The 20,112-nt window shown below is 39.5% G+C and overlaps 1 protein-coding gene across 1 annotated transcript in view; it reads right to left on the minus strand.

Annotated features, from left to right (window-relative positions):
• Nucleotides 1-20,112, minus strand: part of LOC140228963 (sphingosine-1-phosphate lyase 1-like) — a 49,444-nt gene that overhangs the window by 15,158 nt on the left and 14,174 nt on the right. Inside the window, exons 4-11 of the mRNA XM_072309224.1 lie at nucleotides 10,862-11,012; nucleotides 9,484-9,563; nucleotides 8,802-8,930; nucleotides 3,497-3,585; nucleotides 2,646-2,754; nucleotides 1,672-1,770; nucleotides 1,003-1,149; nucleotides 339-459 (exon numbers count right to left, since the gene is read on the minus strand). Coding sequence (XP_072165325.1) covers nucleotides 339-459; nucleotides 1,003-1,149; nucleotides 1,672-1,770; nucleotides 2,646-2,754; nucleotides 3,497-3,585; nucleotides 8,802-8,930; nucleotides 9,484-9,563; nucleotides 10,862-11,012 — 925 coding nt within the window. The remainder of the gene's footprint in view (nucleotides 1-338; nucleotides 460-1,002; nucleotides 1,150-1,671; nucleotides 1,771-2,645; nucleotides 2,755-3,496; nucleotides 3,586-8,801; nucleotides 8,931-9,483; nucleotides 9,564-10,861; nucleotides 11,013-20,112) is intronic.

Raw genomic sequence — 20,112 nt, forward strand, 5'->3', positions numbered from 1 at the left:
TTTAAAAATCAATGAACAGTTGGAAAGTTGAAAAGACATTAAAGATATAACCACTGACACATCCAACTGAAGGAAGCTGCCCGTCTCGTGCATCTGATGATGCAGAAGTTACGAAGTGCAAGTGAGCAAATGTACAGCAGTTGTTTTCACAAACAAACACATTGGTTATTCACAACACAGCTCTCCATACTTGTTTACAACCTACAGCAAACAGGAATACACACTTTGATGTGCAAAGGCACATCTATACCCTAGGGAGAATTCACACATCGGCACACTTATTTAACAGACAAACATCCTAATCAAGAGATACAAACTACAAGTCTTTCTTTTCTCACCTCCAATTGTGGGCGTGGCATAGATGCCTCCAGTCCAGTCAGGAGAAACAAAAAACTGAGGGTGACGGTATTTCTGCTCGCTGTACATGATCACTGAAGATCCTTTGGGGGCATAACCATACTGCAACACAGGAAATGATGAATAAAGAAACAGAAACTTGTTGATATGTCAACACAACTACATTATAAGTCCTTAACAACACTGATTGCAGTGAGTATTTTATCAATGATAAAATAATGGTGATGGTCATCCTCATACATCTTATATTAATATTATTGAATACATTGTTGCTTATATTGAATGTAAGAATTATTGTTACTTTTGAAAAGAACCCGTGATATTCCTATCAATATCACCTTGTCATCTGCACCATCCTGCCAACCACAGAACATGATAGCATAAATGATATTATTTCCAATTTTCCTAATTTTGGGCATATCATGCATTTTTGCCATCAGTCCATAATGACCATACAAATGAAAAACACTCAACAGAGGAATCACTTCCTTGTTTTATGTCAGGAGGAAAATTTTAGTACATACATCAAATAGTTGAGAATCATTAGTTCATATTAAGCTTACGTCAGATTTGTGAGGGCTTTGAAGGAGAGCTTTATGATCTGCAAACAAATTTGTTGGACTGTGAATCTGTTGGTGTGTTTACCTTGTGTGTGTCTGCTGAGATGCTGGTTACTCCTTTGAGTCTGAAGTCAAAGGGAGGCAGGGGGAATCCAGCCTTCTCCATGAATGGGATAAGGAAGCCTCCAAGGCATGCATCCACATGGACTGGTATGTTGTAGTATTCACCTAGCTGTGAGTCCAATGGTTACATTGCTTTAGTTCTTTAAACTGTTAATGAGACAGGACTGAGAATCCACAATCAAGGCAAAGAGGAGGAACTGTAGCCATGTCTCATCACAATGAGGCTAAGAGAATTATAAATAGTACAGTCTTGTATTGCACTTTTATCCCAATATGAAAGTTTGACAAATTGCAATAATCATTATCATTCTCTCTCTTATCATGGAGAATTGACACACAAGAATGAACAGGTTCCACAAGTAATAATGACCACATTAGATGTGAGTCTGGAAGAGGATTGATTTGGATACATATTTTCTACCTGGTGTTAAAAAGAAGCACACATACAAAGTGGTTTTCATTGAAACAATGGCAAAGTCGACACAGTTTAACCACAGGTCCAATTAAATACTGACAAACTTAACAAACATATTTGATCTAAATGGTTTTACAAAGGTACTTTTTTATCGTGGGCTTGATTGTGTTTCCAAACATTTTGAATATTTTATCTAATCATACTCCAAAACCTCACCTCTGCAATATCCTTGATTGGATCCATGATACCGAATGGAAATTGGGGAGCTGATCCAACAAGAACAGCTGTTCTCTTGCTGATTTTTCTTTTCATTGCCTAAAGAAAAGGAAAATAGATTTTCAGATGCAAAAAGACAAAAGAAATTTTCAAGTCAGACAACACTCCTTATTTGCAAACTTCCTTGTTTGATGGAGAGTTTCCACTTTCAATAATGTAAAAACATGAAGCAATGAGCCTCCAATTTGGAAAAGGAATGGAATCCAGGCTCCATTTCTACTTATCTCGAGCAGCTGCATTATTTTGACTGAGAAACTGCACAGTACAAAGATACAAACACATGAAAAGAGCAGAAACAATCAACGTTGCCAGCTCAAATTAAGCTCTCAACAAAAGACAGTGTAGAAATGAAGATTCACCATCTCTGTAAAATCAAAGAAGCTTTCAGAGCATTCTTTGGTTTCTGTTGTAATTAAAGAGATAAATCTCATGAGAACACACTGTCTAGAAGGCTCTACCATTTTGCTTCTTCTCTGGGAATGGGGTGAAAGTAGTGTCGCATTGAGGGTGGTACCAAATTCAATGTATGACATTGCTATTAGTTAGAACTGTAACTTCTCATAAATGGCTGACATTCTGTGCCTGACACAGACATGTTGTTCATTTAAGCCAACTTGTCACCTTTGATTGAGAGGTTGTTTTGATACATTCCTGCCATTCTCTCTGCAAAAAGAACCATAGTAGTGGTTTTCTCACTATTTCACTGTTGCATATTATCATTGTCATTTGGGTCTAGGCATTGTATCATTTTAAAGTATGACATGGATGATTGCTGATATCTAATCACACAATGCAACAAGGATGATATCTTACGAGCATGACGTACATCATACAATTACTAAACCATATCAGGATAGCAGTAAATGTGAGGTCTGGTACAGTTGGTGTTTGTAGGAAAGTTTATATATTCTCACCCTTATGCTGACTTGATGTGTTATTGGATCCACAGGAAGATGAATCAGCTTCATTCTGAAGTAGTGAGCTGCCTTGTCAAAGGCTGCATGGGCAGTCACAGGTGCAAGGCTGTATGCACATTCCAAGAAAGAAATACACCCAATAAGAACCATTTCATCCCCATGAAAGGCTAGCACACACTAAAATGTGGACATACCAAGTTTTACACGCAGTCTATCCAATCTAGCATTTTAAGCACCTATTCTTTATAGTGAAATCAACTTCTTATCATCAGGCATGCAGATCTATCCCTAATGAATTCAAGAAACTACAGAAATACATTCATATTCCCTTACACAAATTTACTTGTCTGCATCAACCTTCTCCAGAACATCCCCACAAACATGTTGTATGTGATCAATTAAGTGCCAATGGTAATAAAAGAGTCGTACTATATCCGCATAGTGTATGTATCATCTTATAATAACTATGCCTACATCTGGCACTATTATGAGCACTACTTCCACTATTTGTACCACTATCACTTACCATTCCTGCTACTAAAACAATGCTAATACTTGTAGTGCTACTTGTATCAGCTACCTTAGAGACATCCATTACACAAAGGAAAGTCATTATAAAGAAGTCAAATATGACAAAATGCTCTTATAACAAGGTGATTTTGCAAGTCCCAACTCTGTATATTTCTTTGTTGTTGTACCTGATATACATGTAGTAAGAAGCCTGATATTAAAAGGCAGTCCCTATTACACAGTTTTGGGGGTTTTTTTTTAGGTCCTTGTTATAACACGGTTCTCCTGTATCTCACTATTTCTTGTTGGGCCAGAGCCTCCAGTTCATTTCAACTTACATTTCTGGGAATTCAATTCCTCTCTCTGTTGCTAAATCTCTGTAGGATGCCATGGCCATTAGGATACTCTCAGTCCCACCTGTTGTCATCTGTGTTCAGTTGAAGACAGGGAGCACCAAGTCAGAACCATTGAATATATGTCATATTATGTATCAAATTCTTTGTTAGAGGAAGAAAGTCCATTTTACATTATACACTTAGTGATGGTTGTCTTTTTTTCCTTTTTTTTTGCACTCATCTTCTACAACTTTTTTTTTTTCTGTGTCCATACATATTCTGATACAATATCTGTGAGGTGGGACATACTGTTTATGTGTCAGGTGGCACTAACTGATGAAATGGCCATTAAAATGTGCATATTAGCCAATCCCTTTCGGAGACTAAAGGTCACCTTCATCATAGTCCAGGCTAGAAGGCACCCAACCTTGTTTTTTGATATATACAATGTTTTTTGATGGTTTCTTGTCAATTCGAGGGTGCTGATTCCAAATCCGATTGATGCCACTCGCGTAACCTTGAGCATTTTCGGCAAAATGCAAAAATTCAAAATGGCCGCCAGATATGCTAATTCGGCCGTGATAAACACAATAATGTGCATTATATGACCAATTATTCCACCAAACTTTGTACATTTCTGCTCCTAGAGTTACTCCATCTGCATTTGCGAGAGAATTTTCATTTCATATAGGTTTATTTAGTATTTAAAGCTCATTTTTATTCAAAATGGTCGTCATTCCTATGCTTATGTACTATGTGAATGGCAAAACATATGCATGGAAATATAGAACAAATTTACTGTATTTCCAGTCCCGTACCTATGCTGTCATAAAGTGTTGCATACCTATGTAGTTGGGTGTCACTTACAATATAGAGGGCCTACACTGTATTTGACCATTTAATATTCATAAACCTTACGATGTTTCACACAATTTCTTATATATTTCATTTTGTCTCAACAACGAATACACGTTCACTAAACGTCTCGCAAAAAATCAATATACCATCATATTTTACATGCAGATTGAATATACAAGTGTAATACTAACACAATATATTAAGAAGCCAAGATGCATGGTATTTATCAAATAATGTTGAAAATGGAGGGGAAGTTAGAAAGCGAAGCTTCTAATATGCATTCCCCTTGAACCATATTAACAAAGTACAGAAAAATCCTATACAGTAAGTGCAGAGATACATGGTTGCATCAGACAAAAAACACATCGGACATTGATGACACAACTAAAAACCCTTTACATTGTAGATTTTTTTTTTTTTCCAGCGAGGAGTTGGGGGGGGGGGGGGGAGGAGGAGTCCTGAGGCGAGTTTGAAATGGATCATAACCTCCATCACTTTGATATGATATAATTTAGAAGTACCGCCTTGATATTATCGAGCAAACTTGATTTTCTTCTTTAATTAAAACAACAACAAAAACTGGCGAAGGCATAAACGAAACTGTCCAAACGCAATACCGTACAAACTATTCATTAAACATCAACCAAGGAGCAATGTGAGATACATCTTTCAGTTCTCTCACAGTTCCCAGGTGTTGATTATATACACTTTGACATCATGATCTCTTACAGTCTTGTCTTAAAACTAAAACTGTCATTTCTATTGTCTTTAAAGAACCCTTTAATTGGAAGTTTGGCAGCAGGCGACATCACCCCCAAATTTGCAGAATTCTCAGGCTAAAGATGCATATTGCTTTGATTGCAACCACATCTGGTGATGTTCAGCACTTCCTCAGGGGTCAGAGGGCGATTATTTGCCATAGAAACGGAATGAAGACATGAAGACTTGCTTGATCACCACCCGTTGAAGCTCTATGGCTTTGTTGCCAGGCCAGAGACGTTGTAGGTAATTTGGGTGGTATCAGAGATGACATCAGACCAGCATCTGCACCAACCTGTTTTGGGGTCAAAGCTTTCAAGTTACGGGAGGGAAATCTAGCCAAAACGCTTCATGAAATGCCCCCATGCTATCGTGTTTGGAAGGTCAGGGTATGCGTTGACGGCACTGGTGACACTTGCCATCCTTTCCTTCCAGCGTGAGGAAGAGTGATCGAGTGCCAGTGAAGGAGGGTAGAGTTCCTTAGCCTATGCTTGGAAGGCTTGCCACAGCGGAGGGCTACCTTGAACACAGCGTTGGCAAGATGGTTACTAAGATGGAAGGCATGGGTCTGATGATAATCTTATACCCCTTTCAGGTAATCGTGGATGCGGATAATAGGAGCACCAAGTCGTAAAATTTCGATTACATGAACGGGAGAGGAGTAGAAAAGTGCGCATTATTTTGATGCTGCTATTATGCGCATAATTGCAGCATGAGGAGTAGATCGAGAATACATGAACGCGTTTTACGACTTATCCGCACTAACATTCCACAGTTCGGTCAAAGGTCACTCGATTTCCCGCACAACCGCTGATTGCTGAGCTTGAGCGCGCGAGAGGTGTGCATATACGTGAGGATATTCACCGGAAACATTACGTCATTATAGAGGCGTGCGCCGTAACCATGACAAATAACTCCGTCCTTCGCACCATTATATGAACGGGTGCTCGTAAAAGTAGTGCGCACTTCATGGGATATATGAACGCGATTTTGACTACTTCATCCGCATTATTTGGATGCGGATAATTGAACCGCGATTACCTGAAAGGGGTATTATAAAGGTTGGGGCAAAGTCTCCAGAAGGTGAATCAATTTGTCTTGAGATGGGTCAATACTCGGCTCATGTCATCCAAGGACTTTCTATGAGACGTAAAGGCAAGATCGTCTGCAAACTTCCTATACGTGAAGTGAATGTTATGTCACCATGTATATGTTAAAAAGAGCTCTAGTGGAGTTAGTTTACAGCCACCATTAAGGAGGCTATCATTCAGAGTCCTAACACAGCTGGTCAGGTTACCTAGAGCAATCCTGAATCTGCAAGTGCTGAAGATTAAAGACAAGCAGTGTGAAGTTGTTATAACACTGCTTTCAGAATAAGGCAGCACTGTACAGATCTCAGAGTCTCCCTTGACATCATATACGCAAACACATTCACTCCGGAAAAAAAAAATGGTGGTAAAATAATCATCTACCATATATAATTCATCTGGGTTAATATGAAAAGTTTTGGGCATTGTTTTCCTTTCAGAGATTTGAAGACAGGAAGTGAGGTGGTCCCTTTTTTTCCACTTTTCCCTGCCTCACTGAAAAGTTTGTATAGTATAGCTTTTAGATAATGTAGAACAGGACGGGTAATTGGAAATTTCATTTGTGTCATCATCTAGAATTCAGCCTTTTAATTTGGTAAATCAGAGTGAATATTATGATGTTGAACATCTCAAGGCAAGTAAGTATCAAATGTCCATATAAACGATCTTGATGTTGGCGTCAATTCCAGCTTTGGTGGATTTTTCCAAATTCCTAGGGAAAAATTCAGATTGACCTAGTAAATTTGTATGTTTCCATCAAAAAATAAAACAGCTTTTGTTACTAACTACTTTCTGATTTATAATCAGCACACAAATTGATATACAGTTTTCCTGAGTGACAGAAAAAAAAAATAGAAATTTTGTTTATTTCCATGTACACTTTGCCGTTCGTGTTGAGCAGGGGTATATGAGTGGCATCCTTTTTGAAGTTTTGTATTAAGAGAAATTATAATAAGCCTAAAAAACAATAAATTTTCTGTTTGTTTGCTTGTTTGTTAGCTTGTTCTGCTAGTGGCACTCATCAGATTTGCATTGCACATGCAAAACTTGATAAAAGCGTAGGTATGTGACTGAAAATTCGTCTTCTATTTCTATGCATATTTTTTTTGCTATTCGTATAGTACATGAGTATAGGAGTGGCGGCCATTTTGAATTGAAAATAAGCTTAAAATACTAAATGTACCTCTTCAAATGAAAAATTTCTTGCATGTGTAAGTAGAATCACTCAAGGAACAAAGATTTAAAACATTTTGATGGAATAATTGGTCATAAAATTGACATAACTGGGATTATCATGGCCAAATTAGCATATCTGGCGGCCATTTTGCATTTTTGCATTTTGCCGAAAATGCTCAAGGTTACGCGAGTGGCATCAATCGGATTTGGAATCAGCACCCTTGAATTGACAAGAAACCATCAAAAAACATTGTATATATCAAAAAACAAGGTTAGGTGCACTTTCTATGGAGCCTAGCCTGGACTATCATTCTTAATACCCAGTCAAGAGGTGTGTTTTTTTTTTTCTTCTTCTTCTTTTTTTAAATCTGATATATCTTCTGGCACAAGTTAACTGAGTACTGCTCTGAATATTTTTGGGGTATGATTATAATGACAAAAAAAAAAAAAAAAATAAAGAAAAAACAAATACTAGACAGAAGAAACAAATTAAAAACTGATCAAAGTGAAACATCGCCCTTCTCCCCTTTCAGAGAGACCACTATAAAATCATATGACACTTCAACGATAAAGCACTCATTCCCTAAATTGTCTTTGTGAACATCAAACTTAACCCTAAAAAGACTGGGGGGGGGGGGGGGGCCTAAAAGGCCTCCTCGTCGACATTTCGCGCGATTACTCTGCAACACGCAATGCTCTCGCCGCGATGCTCTATGACTTTTTTCTTTCGAGTTTCCCGCACATTTTGACACCAAATTTGTTTTCTGAAGTTACATAACTTTTTGTACATGCACGTGAGGCCGAAAATGGCTCAAAAATGTGATTTTGTGTACAAAGTCAATGCAAATTGAGTTTTTTCAAATGGTTCATAAAAATACGCTTATTTTTACTCTCAATGGCTAGAATTAATTTGTTTTAGGAGTATTATGCATCAAAAAGTGTCTGCCACAAATTAAAAAAAAAAACACAACAAAATCAAAAGGTCAAAAAACAAAGAAATACATAAGAAATTCATAAAACAATAAAATAAATAAGAAGTTAATTTTGATACCGAATTTTTTTTCAACTACATTTGCTAAGAATGCCACAAAGAATAATTAGACCAAAAATGAGCACTTTTGGAGCTTTATTTACTGATTTAGATCAAAGAGTCTGATTTCTCGCATAAATTAGCATAATTAATCAAAATAAAATAAAAGAAGACTATTTTGTAAAATCTAAATATACGATCTTGTAGATTACATCGCACACTACCATTGTGCAAACAATTGCGCGATCCACGGCCGAGATCTTAAGGGGGGCCCCAAGCCCCCCCCCCCCCCCCAGTCTTTCGAGCTACCAAAATAGCCCAGTGTTTTTAGGGTTAAGACATCATACACTATGATTATGACAAATCATATCAATATCAAGTTTTCTGATACACTCACCGTTCCACATCCAGACTTGGAGGCATTGAACATCTTCAGTGTCATGGAAACGATCTCTGCCTCCATCTTACGTACATCAGGAAAGACATCTGGGTGCAGAGGGTTGGTCCAGGCAAAGTCCTCATACATCTAGAACATGTAGAAGAGAAGAGGAAACATTATGAGAAAATATATAAATTGACTGTAGATGCATGAAACAGAATAACTACAAAATGAAGCGCCATTAAACATATTTGGGGAAAAAATGTGAAAGGATATCATACATAGGGAATAAAAGATTAATGTTAACCCAACACATGCTTTTACATTACATACTGTATGATAGTGTGTATGTGGTGAGTAGGTGGCTTTAATAAAAAAAAAAAAAAATCTACATTTCACACTTGAATTATTGCAGGTAGTTCACACATTAACACACAGAGCTCACATGAGAAACCCGACCTATGCCATATTCTTATTGGGGAAGCATAGAGAAACATGTATTGAGAGCTAATAACCTCTTTAAACAGGTTTCATCATGTTTATTTCATACCTGCACAATCAAGTACATCCTGAACTTCTGAAAAAGAATTGCCACTGAAGGAATGCAGTGGAAAAAAAACCAAGCGCTTTGTGGATATGGTATTCAGTGTCTACTTACAGTGTAATTACTTGAGTTCACACGACAACTATTGTTACTAACCTGTGCAGCTAGAGAGGCCATTTCATCTGTTCCGGCATACACACACCCAGAAACCTTGCCTCCTTTCCAATCAATGCTACCTACAGATGTGATGGTGGAAATTAGAGTTCATGGTTTGGTAAATCATATATGCTTTTCATTTCAAATGGTTTGCAGACATTTGTTTTTACCTCTGCAAAGAAGCAACATATACCATGTCTGTAGTTTACATTACAATCCAGTGCTGAAAGACAAGTGAGGTCCTTTAACTCTTCACACATGAAGTACTGAATCTTTTGAGTGGCCTAATCAATTTGAGAGACCAGCACATAGCTGATTGTCTTCGTGCAAGTTGTTTGTTTGTGTGTGTGTGTGTGTGTGTGTGTGTGTGTGTGTGTGTATGTGTGTGTGTGTGTATGTGTCTGTGTGCTTAATGCATCTACAAAATGTACTTCAATTGCATGAAAATAAAATAAACCAAACTGTCCAGCAAAGTCATAGAACTTTTACAAGCTTTCTGAATGTGAATAATTGCTGTATCAATGAGCATAATTTCTTGCATATACAGAGCAATTACAACTTTTCATATCGTATAAGCAGGCATAATGCAATATTCATAACATGTCCTCCTACTGCATTTCAAATGCTAGAATTATCAGAAAGTGTAAGGATTTAGCAGTACACATCAACAATTGTAAGTGACAGCTTTCTGTTCATGCAAGAGTACTGGAAAATCTAAAAGTATTACTGTACATCAAAAGTGCAGTTTGGTGACTCTACTAGTTTCAGGCAGGCAAAGATTTCCTGTTACTATGGCAGATATGGAAATACTTGCATCAAATTCAGTTCAATTCTGTAGATTCCTTCATAACGTCACAGTGGGAAGAAGAGCAGCCTTGTTTTAGGAACTAGTAGACTGATTAGATTTACTGCCCCACTGTCATGATCACATGCCATAGTTATTTACAGCCATAATTATAAATACAGTATCTCATGAATATTCACAGACATAAATGCAGTGTGTTTCTTTCCCTGGTTTGAACAGATAAAGAGTAAACCTATTCAAACCTTGAAGGCAACAGAGGTAGAAGATTCTTATGATAAAATTCCTCTTCCCTATAAACAAATACAATTCATTTAATCCTGAAAGAAATCTCAGAAGTTAATAATCTTACAAAAGATAGTCATTACAATTTGTACCTCTCTTTGATAGGAAGTTATACTGCATCATAACAATGTATATATTAAGTGAAGCAGTTTAATCTGTATACCGGCAATCATTTTTCATCACTCATATACCGGTAGTGTGTTTATTTTTCTGCTTACTTTCCTTCTACAAACATGTGCAATATTTCCCTAAGGATGCAAAGTATCTATGAAATCAGTCGGTAAGACTTACTCATAGGTTTGTAGGACTTGTTGACCTTGTTCATGATGTCCTCCCTGGTCAGTCCCTTGGCAGGAAGCTGAAGGACATAGCTATCTCCTGGCTTCAAGGGAAACAGATCCCTTGCAATCCCAGCAATGTTCTTGTCAATCTCCTCTTTGATCTTAACAGTCCGATGAAAAAATGAATGTATAAAATCGAGGATGACAAAAGACATGTTAGAGTGATTCCTCTGCAGCAGGCAATTGACTGGAATGCCTCAAGTTTCTCACGCAATCACTACATTCTGCCATAAGTATGGCCCCCTCACTTACACTTAACCCATTGAGGACGGTTTGATAATGCTACAACACACACTTCCCATAGATGCTTGCCCGCGTACACAGTATACTCGGGACTCGTCCTCAACAGGTTAAACTTTTTGTATGTCAAGGTGTAACCCCCCCCCCCCCCCCCACCCCATCCCATTCCACATTATTCTAAAACCGCAATGCACAAGCGCTTTTGAAAAACAATCCCTTTTTCAAAGCCATCTACCTCTTTTAATTCTTGGAGTCAAAAGGGGCCTGAGCTTTCGATCCTAGCAGAATCTTCATCAGAGGCAAAATGACAAACAAGCAGGGAAAGCAATCACATATAAGGACTTCACACAACAAGAACAGACAGGGACAGGCTGGGTACACAAAACAAAGAAAACAAAGGAGAGGGTGGGAAGTCATGGGCAAGGAGCCCAACAGGTAAAGGGAGGGGGATTAGAGCAGGAGGGTGGACAGACAAAAGGCGGAGGAGGGTCAGTAATGAACATGAGGATCAAGGGGGCAACCATTGAAGGAAAGGATGAATAGGGAGGCAACATCAAAAGAAGATAAGGAACACCAGAAGGATAAAGAAAGGGAAAGAGTGAAAAAAGCAACAGCAAGGGAAGGGGGGGGGGGGGTGGTCTGAGCAAACAGGGAGCCCTTAAGGTGTACCAGGAGGAGGCAACAAAAGGAAGTAATCAAACATATCAAAGTATATACACACACAGTAATGGCAAAAATGACAATGAAATAACAGTAATGAAAAAAAATTAGAATATATATATTTTGATAAAAGAAAGGAAATAAAGCACATGTGAAAAACTAGGGGAGAGAAAATTGTATACATGTATGTAGATAAGCAGGCAGGGCATAATAAGCACAAGTATATGTATAAACAAACAAACCTAGTGTGTGTATGTGTAGGCGGAAAAAGGCTGTATAAAAGAGACTCGGGCTAGAGGAAGGAATCAATAATTGGGAATATGATGGAACATGGCCTCAACATCCAGGAGGGAAATGACTGACCACCTTTATTTTTTCATTATTATTACCACCATTATTATTCTCTTTTTCATTTTTTAATTAGGTGATACGCTATCAGCGTATCAGCTATTGTGATTGTCAAAATCTCTCTTTATTTCTTTTTATTCTTCTTTCTTTCTGGACAATTTTGTGTCGTCAATATAGAATCTCAAGAATGACATTACGGAATAACATGACATTTTCAGTCAACATGTCTCATGACAATATCTAGCCACAATAAGGTTTTCATGACAGTAACATATCTATGACGTCATCTAGGCGCCATTTTGTGATTTTCGGACCATGTTACATGATCGATCATAACTTCATAACGAAAGGTCATTTCTGTATCATTTTCGGTGGACATAAAGTTCAGGTTACGCTCTATCTTACTTTTTAATGCTAATTACCTAGGACATCATTACGCGCGCGTATGCGCGCGTCAAACTTTTAAAAGGCTCAAAACAACTTTCCAATGGGAAATCTCGAAGTTTCAGACAAGCGTTCCGCGCGTACGCGTCCGTCCGCGCATTTTCGCGTAAGCAACATGAAAATGCACATTTTTTGACAGATTTGGATTCCTGATACATTAAGTAACAATATCCACTGATTTCCGATCAATTTTGACATATAACAAAGGAATGCACTGGCGTCAAAGTTGAAATTTCGTGTGCGCGTCTATGTGCAAATATAGCGAAAAACATGTCTTTGTTTATTTCGCCATAGCTCTTTAAAACATCCGGTGACCTTATGTTTTTATTGCATATTACAAAAGCATATGAATTGGAATTAACGTTTCAAGTATCAATATTTCCATAAAACATTATGACGTCATAATATCATCATCTGAAATCAAAAAAGTGGAATTTTTTTGAGGTACTGTTTCTGACATTCATTTGCTCGTATCTCTGTTGTTTAAGCTCAATATTATTCCAAATTCAGATACACAATATGTTGTACTTTGAACATTTGCCTTTCAAGTCCATGTCATGGTTTTGAAATTTGATGACGTCATCATACTTTAAATTGTGATTAAAGGTAAAGAAGCAAAATCGGACAAGTTTATGTGTTATGTCTATGGGAGGTGATTTTTTTTAAAACCTTGCATTGACTTGACAACGTTTAAGCACCTTTATCTCAGCTGATTTTGCTTCATTTCCTCTGAAACTTAAGTATGTGGTAGCTGAGACAATAAGCTGCAGTAATCATGCATTTTATTTTTTGAAATTTCCTCATCAGGTTGACAATTTTGCAGTTTAAAACTGAAAATGAGAATGGAATGTGGACGAAACGATTCCTGATTCATCTTTCACATACATAAGCTTACGTTCCTCATATTTTCTCGTCGAGACGTATGGCCGAGTGGTTAAAGGCGACGTCTCAGAGACGTGAGGTTGCACACGTGCGGGTTCGAACCCCACATGAGCACGAAAGAAAATACTTTATTTTTTTTTACTTTTTTTCTTAAATGGAATACTACACCTTCGCCCATGTAGAAATCACGTTCGCATGTAAACACACCTATACGCACACACACACACAGTATCCCTTTGTTTTGTGTTGGAGATCGCATTGCTTTGACTGCTGCAAAATTTTGCAGGCTGGGTTTTTCAAACTGATCATAGTATATTGTAACAAAATGATATTTATTTTGTGCAGATAAAGCGTGCATTTTATTTGGAATTAGTGCAACTCCGATGTTGTTGTTGTTGTTCTTTTGGATTGTGGAGCTCTCTGCCGGGTGGGCAATTTGCTCCAAAAAATATAATTTATTCAGATATGCCTTAGATTAATTATAAAAACCTAGAATACTTTAGATTATTTACAAAAAACCTAATTACATTTATTTTTATATTTACAATGATATATATACATCGGAAGGAAAGGGGACAGGGTTCCGGAAATGATGTCATCTGCCTACTCCTGCATCGAGAGAAATGCAGGGTTACGCCGTTCCCGTCGGCAAAGCAGGTATAGGACCCGCCCGCCGACGCCGGTGATGTCTTGGCCTTTCCCGGGGTCAGGCGCCTCTAGTTGTCTTATCGGCCTAGGTGTTAATTATTATTAGCCTAGTAGGCAGAGACATCGTGGAAGAGAAGTGTTGATAGAAGAATAGCGGAAAGGGTGAAGATAGAACGAGAAGACAGACAGCTAGGGGGGTGGAGGGTGCTGAGCTCCTCTCTCTGACATAGGGTCAGCCCGTTACCAAGGTTACATGCATGGGATGTAAAAATGGATCACAATTAAAAGAAGCGTTACCGTCGGTCACGTGCCATTGATAATGTTAACCTGAGAGAAAAATGCAGATCAAGTGTAGAAGAAGAGAAAGAATAGAGATATAGAACTAAGGATGGTGTTGAATATGACGACGGTATCGGAATAGAACAAAGGCGTATTGAGTATATCGATGGTACATGTATGCGTATGGAGTTCTCCCTTGCACGGAGACGTTTGAGATATATGCAAACATCATACCTAGGTATAATTGATGTTGGTAGTGGCATAGAGATAAAAGGGAAGAGATATCAAATTGTGAAATACTGGTTTGTGTCTTTTACATATTGAAGCAGGTGGTCCATGGACTGCTGGTTGGAGAAAAGATCAGACAGCTGCAGGGTAGATTTATGTAATCTTTGAGCTAATGTTGTACGTTGTTTTAGGAAACGTGAGCAGTATAGCAGGTAGTGCCCTACAGTTTCCGGGGCGTTGCAGGTGTGACAAAGGCCATTAGGGTGTTTGTGAATTAAGTGTAAGAAAGCAGGGAGTCGAGCACGACCCATTCTGAGTCTGTGAATGATAATTTCGTCTCGGCGGCAGGTACAATCGATGGAGAAAAGCTGTTTGACATTACTATGAATGAAGTATAGATGACGACCATGGGTGGATGTGCGCCAGGTCTCGTTCCAGGCGTCCAGACATTTTGTCGAGATTAAATGTCTAATCTCAGAAACGGTAGGAGGGATCATGATGGTTATGTAATCTTTTTTTAGACTTTTCTTCGCGAGAGAGTCTGCACAATCATTACCTTTTAGACCACAATGTGAGGGGATCCAGACTAGGGAAAGGGAAAATCCATTAGATAATAAGTTTGAACATTTCAATAAAATATCACAAGTTAGGTCGTGTTTATTTGAGGAATAATTTTCTAACAAAGACAGAGCGCTGAGGGAGTCTGAAAATATTGCAGCTTTCTGTGGAGAAGAAGTTTCTAGCCAAGTTAGAGCTTCTAAAATTGCAGTGAGTTCAGCACGGCATATGGAAATGCGGGAGATTCTTTCGTGGATTTTTATTTCGTGGCGGGGGATATAAATCCCAATACCAACCCTGTTGCTGGTGGGGTCGTGAGAGCCGTCTGTGTAGAGATGAAGGTGTTTAGCATAGGTAGTGTTGATTATCTGGAGAGCAGTTTGTCTTTGCATTTCAGGGTGGGACGTCTTTGTGCAGTGGTCATGAATGGAGAGATCGATTGTTGGATATAATATTGACCATGGCGGACACGGGCAGTCAGATAGCGGGATGAGTTTGCTGAAAGTGGGAAATAAATATGAAGTGCGGAGGGCAAACGGTTTTTTGTGTTCAGGCCATTTGACAGTGGCAAACTGCCAGCAGTCCGAGATGGCGGCCCGAGCTTGATGAGTGGTGGAGAGAGAAAACAGATAAGCACAGTAGTTGAAAGCGGCCCTCTCACGGCGTATATCTAAGGGAGCTTCATGGCATTCCACTTGGAGAGAGTGTAGTGGGGTGGAGGGGAGAGCACCAGTGGCTATACGTAGGGCGTGGCCTTGAACTGAGTCCAGCTTCTTAGCGAGTGTTGGGGAAATGGAATTGTAGATTTCACATGAATAATCAAGGTGGGGGCGAACTAATGAACGATATAATAATAACAAGGTTTTAGTATCAGCGCCCCAGGACGTGCCGGATACAGACCGAATAAGGTTAAGGCGTCTATTACATTTATTCAGTATATAATTTACATGAGATGACCACGATAACGAGGAGTCAAAAATGACGCCGAGGTATTTGTAATTTTGCACAATTTCTAAAGGAGTATCAGATACATGTATATTGAAATTACTGGCGGCAACTGATCGTGGATAAAAAATCATTACTTTGGATTTATTGCTTGATAAAGAGAGGCCCCATTGTTTCAGCCAAGAGGCGATGTTGTCGATGTCCACCTGTAATTTGAAATTGATGTATCGTAGGTTGGTGGAAGTGCGCCAAATCGCTATATCATCTGCGTAAAGAGATATACTGGATCTGCTGCAGTAAGAGATGTCATTGATGAAAAGAGTAAAGAGAATTGGACTAATAACGCTTCCTTGAGGAAGACCGATATTTTGGTGATAAGTGTCGGACAGAGAAGAATCAATGCGTACTTGTATAGTCCGCGAGTCTAAAAAGTTGCGAATCCACTCAAGAAATCTACCTTGTAGTCCGATGGATTGGAGTTTGGCAATGAGAGCGTTGTGGTCGACGGTGTCGAATGCTTGGCTGAGATCTAGAAAAATAGCTGCGGTGTAATGTTTAGTGATTAAGGATTTACGGACATCTGATTCAAGAAGAAGAAGGTTGTTGGTTATTCTGCGATGAGGTAAGAAAGCGGATTTGAGTGTGAGATACCAGATGGTGTTTGTTTATGACATAGGTTAACCTGCTGGATATCATTCGTTCCATGATCTTGCACAGGAATGGAGTCAGAGAGATGGGACGATAGGAACGTATGTCATGCTTATCCTTGCCGGGTTTCAGAATGGGTATAACGATAGAGTGTTTCCATTGGGGTGGTAGGGTGGAAGTGTCCCATATGTGATTTATTATTCGTAACAACGAATGAATCATGCTATCAGTCAGGTGGGATATGAGAGCTTTGTTGATCCCGTCAGCTCCAGGTGAGGAATTTTTGGCTATGCGGATGGCTCTTTTTAGTTCCCTGAGTGTAAAGGGGGAATTTAATGGGGTGTTGTTATCATGAATGATATTCGGTGTAGCCGTAGTGGGTAGTTCACGTGTTGAGAAATGTGAAGAGGTGGACTTCTCACAGAATGAGGCTGCTAAAGCGTTGGCTATAGTTAGAGGGTCAGAAGAAAGAGAACCATTGATATGGAGAGGAGGGAAAGTCGTGCCATGCTGGCGGTTATTAGAAAGTATTTTAATCTTACGCCATATTGTAGAGAGAGGGGTAAAACGGTTTAATGTATTACAGAACTGTTCAAAATGAGCACGTTTGGCAGATTTAATCGTTTTCCTCGCCAGAGCGGAGGCTTTGAGATAATCACAGAGATCAGAATATAAGTATGAGCTTTCCAATCTTCTTTTAGCTCTGTGTTTAGCCTTGATAACCTGGGTGCATGTTGAGTTCCACCACGGATTAGGAGAAAGTTTTTTTATTTTATTAGTTGGAATGGCGGTTTCCGCTGCTTTCTGGATGCACAGAATAAAAAAGTTGTAGAAATCATAAATGTTTTCAATGTCAACATTTTTCATCTTGTAAGTATTGTGTAATTCCTTTTCAAACAGCTCCCAGTTGGCCCTGTGGAAGGATAGGGATGGTTTAGGTAATCTGAAATCAGTGGGGGTGATGTTGGGTACAGGTGCATTAAGTGCTATATCACATTTGATCAGGAAGTGATCACTTCCCATAGTGGTAGTAGAGACAGACCAGTTGCATCGTGCGGCTAGAGAGGGACTTGAGAGAGTTAAATCTATCGAAGACGATGCCCCGCGTGAAATATTGATTCGTGTAGGGGAGGAATCATTCAATATAGATATGTTGTTGGATAATATATAATCAGCTATCAGTCTCCCGTTATGATCTTCCGTGGTTCCGCCCCACATAGGATGGTGAGCGTTAAAATCACCTGCTAATATAAAATTTGGGAGGCATTTGGAGGTTAATGCTTTGAGGTTATCTGATGTAAGTTTTTTTAATGGATTGTAAAAATTAACAATAGACAATTTAGCGGTGCCTAACAAAACATTAACTTGTTGCGCCTCGAGCGAGGGGGCGCAGTTAATGATGTCGTGTGCGATACCGGAGTGTAAGAAAATGGCGCATCCTCCTCTACGGGAGTTGGGACGGTGACGCCAGATGGATACATAACGAGGAATAGAAAAATCAGTGTGTATATGACCCCAAGTCTCTTGAATCAAAATGATGTGTGGGGGATCGGTTGAGGTGTTAATGTGGTAAACTAATTCGTGTCCGTTGGACGATATTCCACGGGCGTTCCACTGCCAGAGGGTGAACTGCATAGTGAACAGGGGAAGGGAAAACAGTATGAAACAGAGCAGCTGTATATCCATTATTGAGAAATGGATGTTAACAGCTCATGGATTTTTTCAGGAGGTATTATAGTGCCGAAGCAGGTGTTGGCGGCCTGTACTGTTAGCTTTATTCTGTTGCTCTTCGAGTTGGCAGTCTCTAGGTTATTGATAACAAAAACAAGGAAGGTGACCAGGTTTTCGACTGTAAGTGGAGAACCAGGAGAGCATTGCGAAGACTGGTTGACCTTATCTACCTGTGTAGAAGCGTCTGAAGTCGAGGGTCTTGTGGGGGGAAGATTTGGGGTTGGGAGGACTTGAGATGAGTGTTTGGCTGTAGCGGGAGGATGTTGAGGATGAGGGGTGGCAGACGATGTAACAGTAAGGGATGGGTTCGTATGGGAAGAAGAGGGTTGGTTAATCGGCGTGGGGAGAGTGACGGGGTCTGAGATGACTTGAGAAGCTGTTGGGTTTTCGGGCGGAGAGTTATGGGCAGGTTGTGTTGAGTTCCGTACTTGCTGGACCGCATCTGCATAAGATAACTTGTTTAGTACTTTAACTGACTGTATTTTCCTTGCCTGTTTGTACTCAGGGCAACCGGCATAAGCGGCACTGTGGGGCCCTCCACATCTCAAGCATCGAGGGGTACCTTTGATGGGACACTGGTCAAGTTGGTGGGGCTCACCACACCTGACACATCGCAGCTTGAACCGGCAGGTGTCGATGCCATGCCCAAATCGTTGGCATCTGAAGCATCGCGTGATAGGGGGAATGTACGTCGATACTTCGGAACGTTCGTACCCTAATGATACAGCTGAAGGAAGAGATTTGAGATTGAAAGTAACAATGACAACAGATGTGGCAGAGCGAGTATTATTGATCTTTTTGTAAATACGGCGTACATCGGTGACTCCCTGATCCCGTAATTCTTGATGAATTGAGTCGTCTGATAAATCAACTGGAACGCGCTTTATTACTCCCTTTGTTAAGGTGAGGGGGGTATTGGTGTTGGTCACGGAGACTGAAGTGTTGCAGAAGTTGGTTGTCGCTAAGAAAGAATGTACTTGTTTTGAATTGGCGCATTTAATCACGAACGATTTGGGGTGGCGTTGTACTTGTAGGACGTGTCCTGCTATGCGGTTGATTTCCCTTGCTACTTGGATAGGGTTGGATTGAGTTATGATTTTATCAACTCCGGTTATTGTAACAAAAAGTGAGATTGACGGTCGTGAGGGGGTGTGGAATTCATCTTTGTTGTCTTTGAGTGATATGGTGTCTTTTCGGGATCGTTTTTTTCTTTTGACAGGAGTGAACATAGTGTCATTGGGGTCAGGGTCAGGTTCCGTTTCTGTGTCCTCCATATTTGATGGATTGGATTGAGCTGAGCCTATGTTTTGTAGTGATTGTATTGGAGTGCTGGAAAAACACAAAGAAAATGAGAGAAAGGGGACTGTGACAGGTGCACAGGAGACGACCTATACTGCTACCACTGATTGGACCTATAATTCACGGATGAAGGGATTAGGAAAATGCGAGGAAGAGAGTGTGCTGAAAAACGGATTGTTATTGCTAAGGGAAGAAAAGAAAATCCCCGAGAGTTTCAGAGGAGCTTGCAGTGAGTATCTGGGCTAATCTCCGTGCTTAGGAAAGTCCACTGTTCGGTGAATGAAAGACAGA

This window comes from Diadema setosum, chromosome 5 (genome assembly GCF_964275005.1).
Source record: "Diadema setosum chromosome 5, eeDiaSeto1, whole genome shotgun sequence".
NCBI lineage: Eukaryota > Metazoa > Echinodermata > Echinoidea > Diadematoida > Diadematidae > Diadema > Diadema setosum.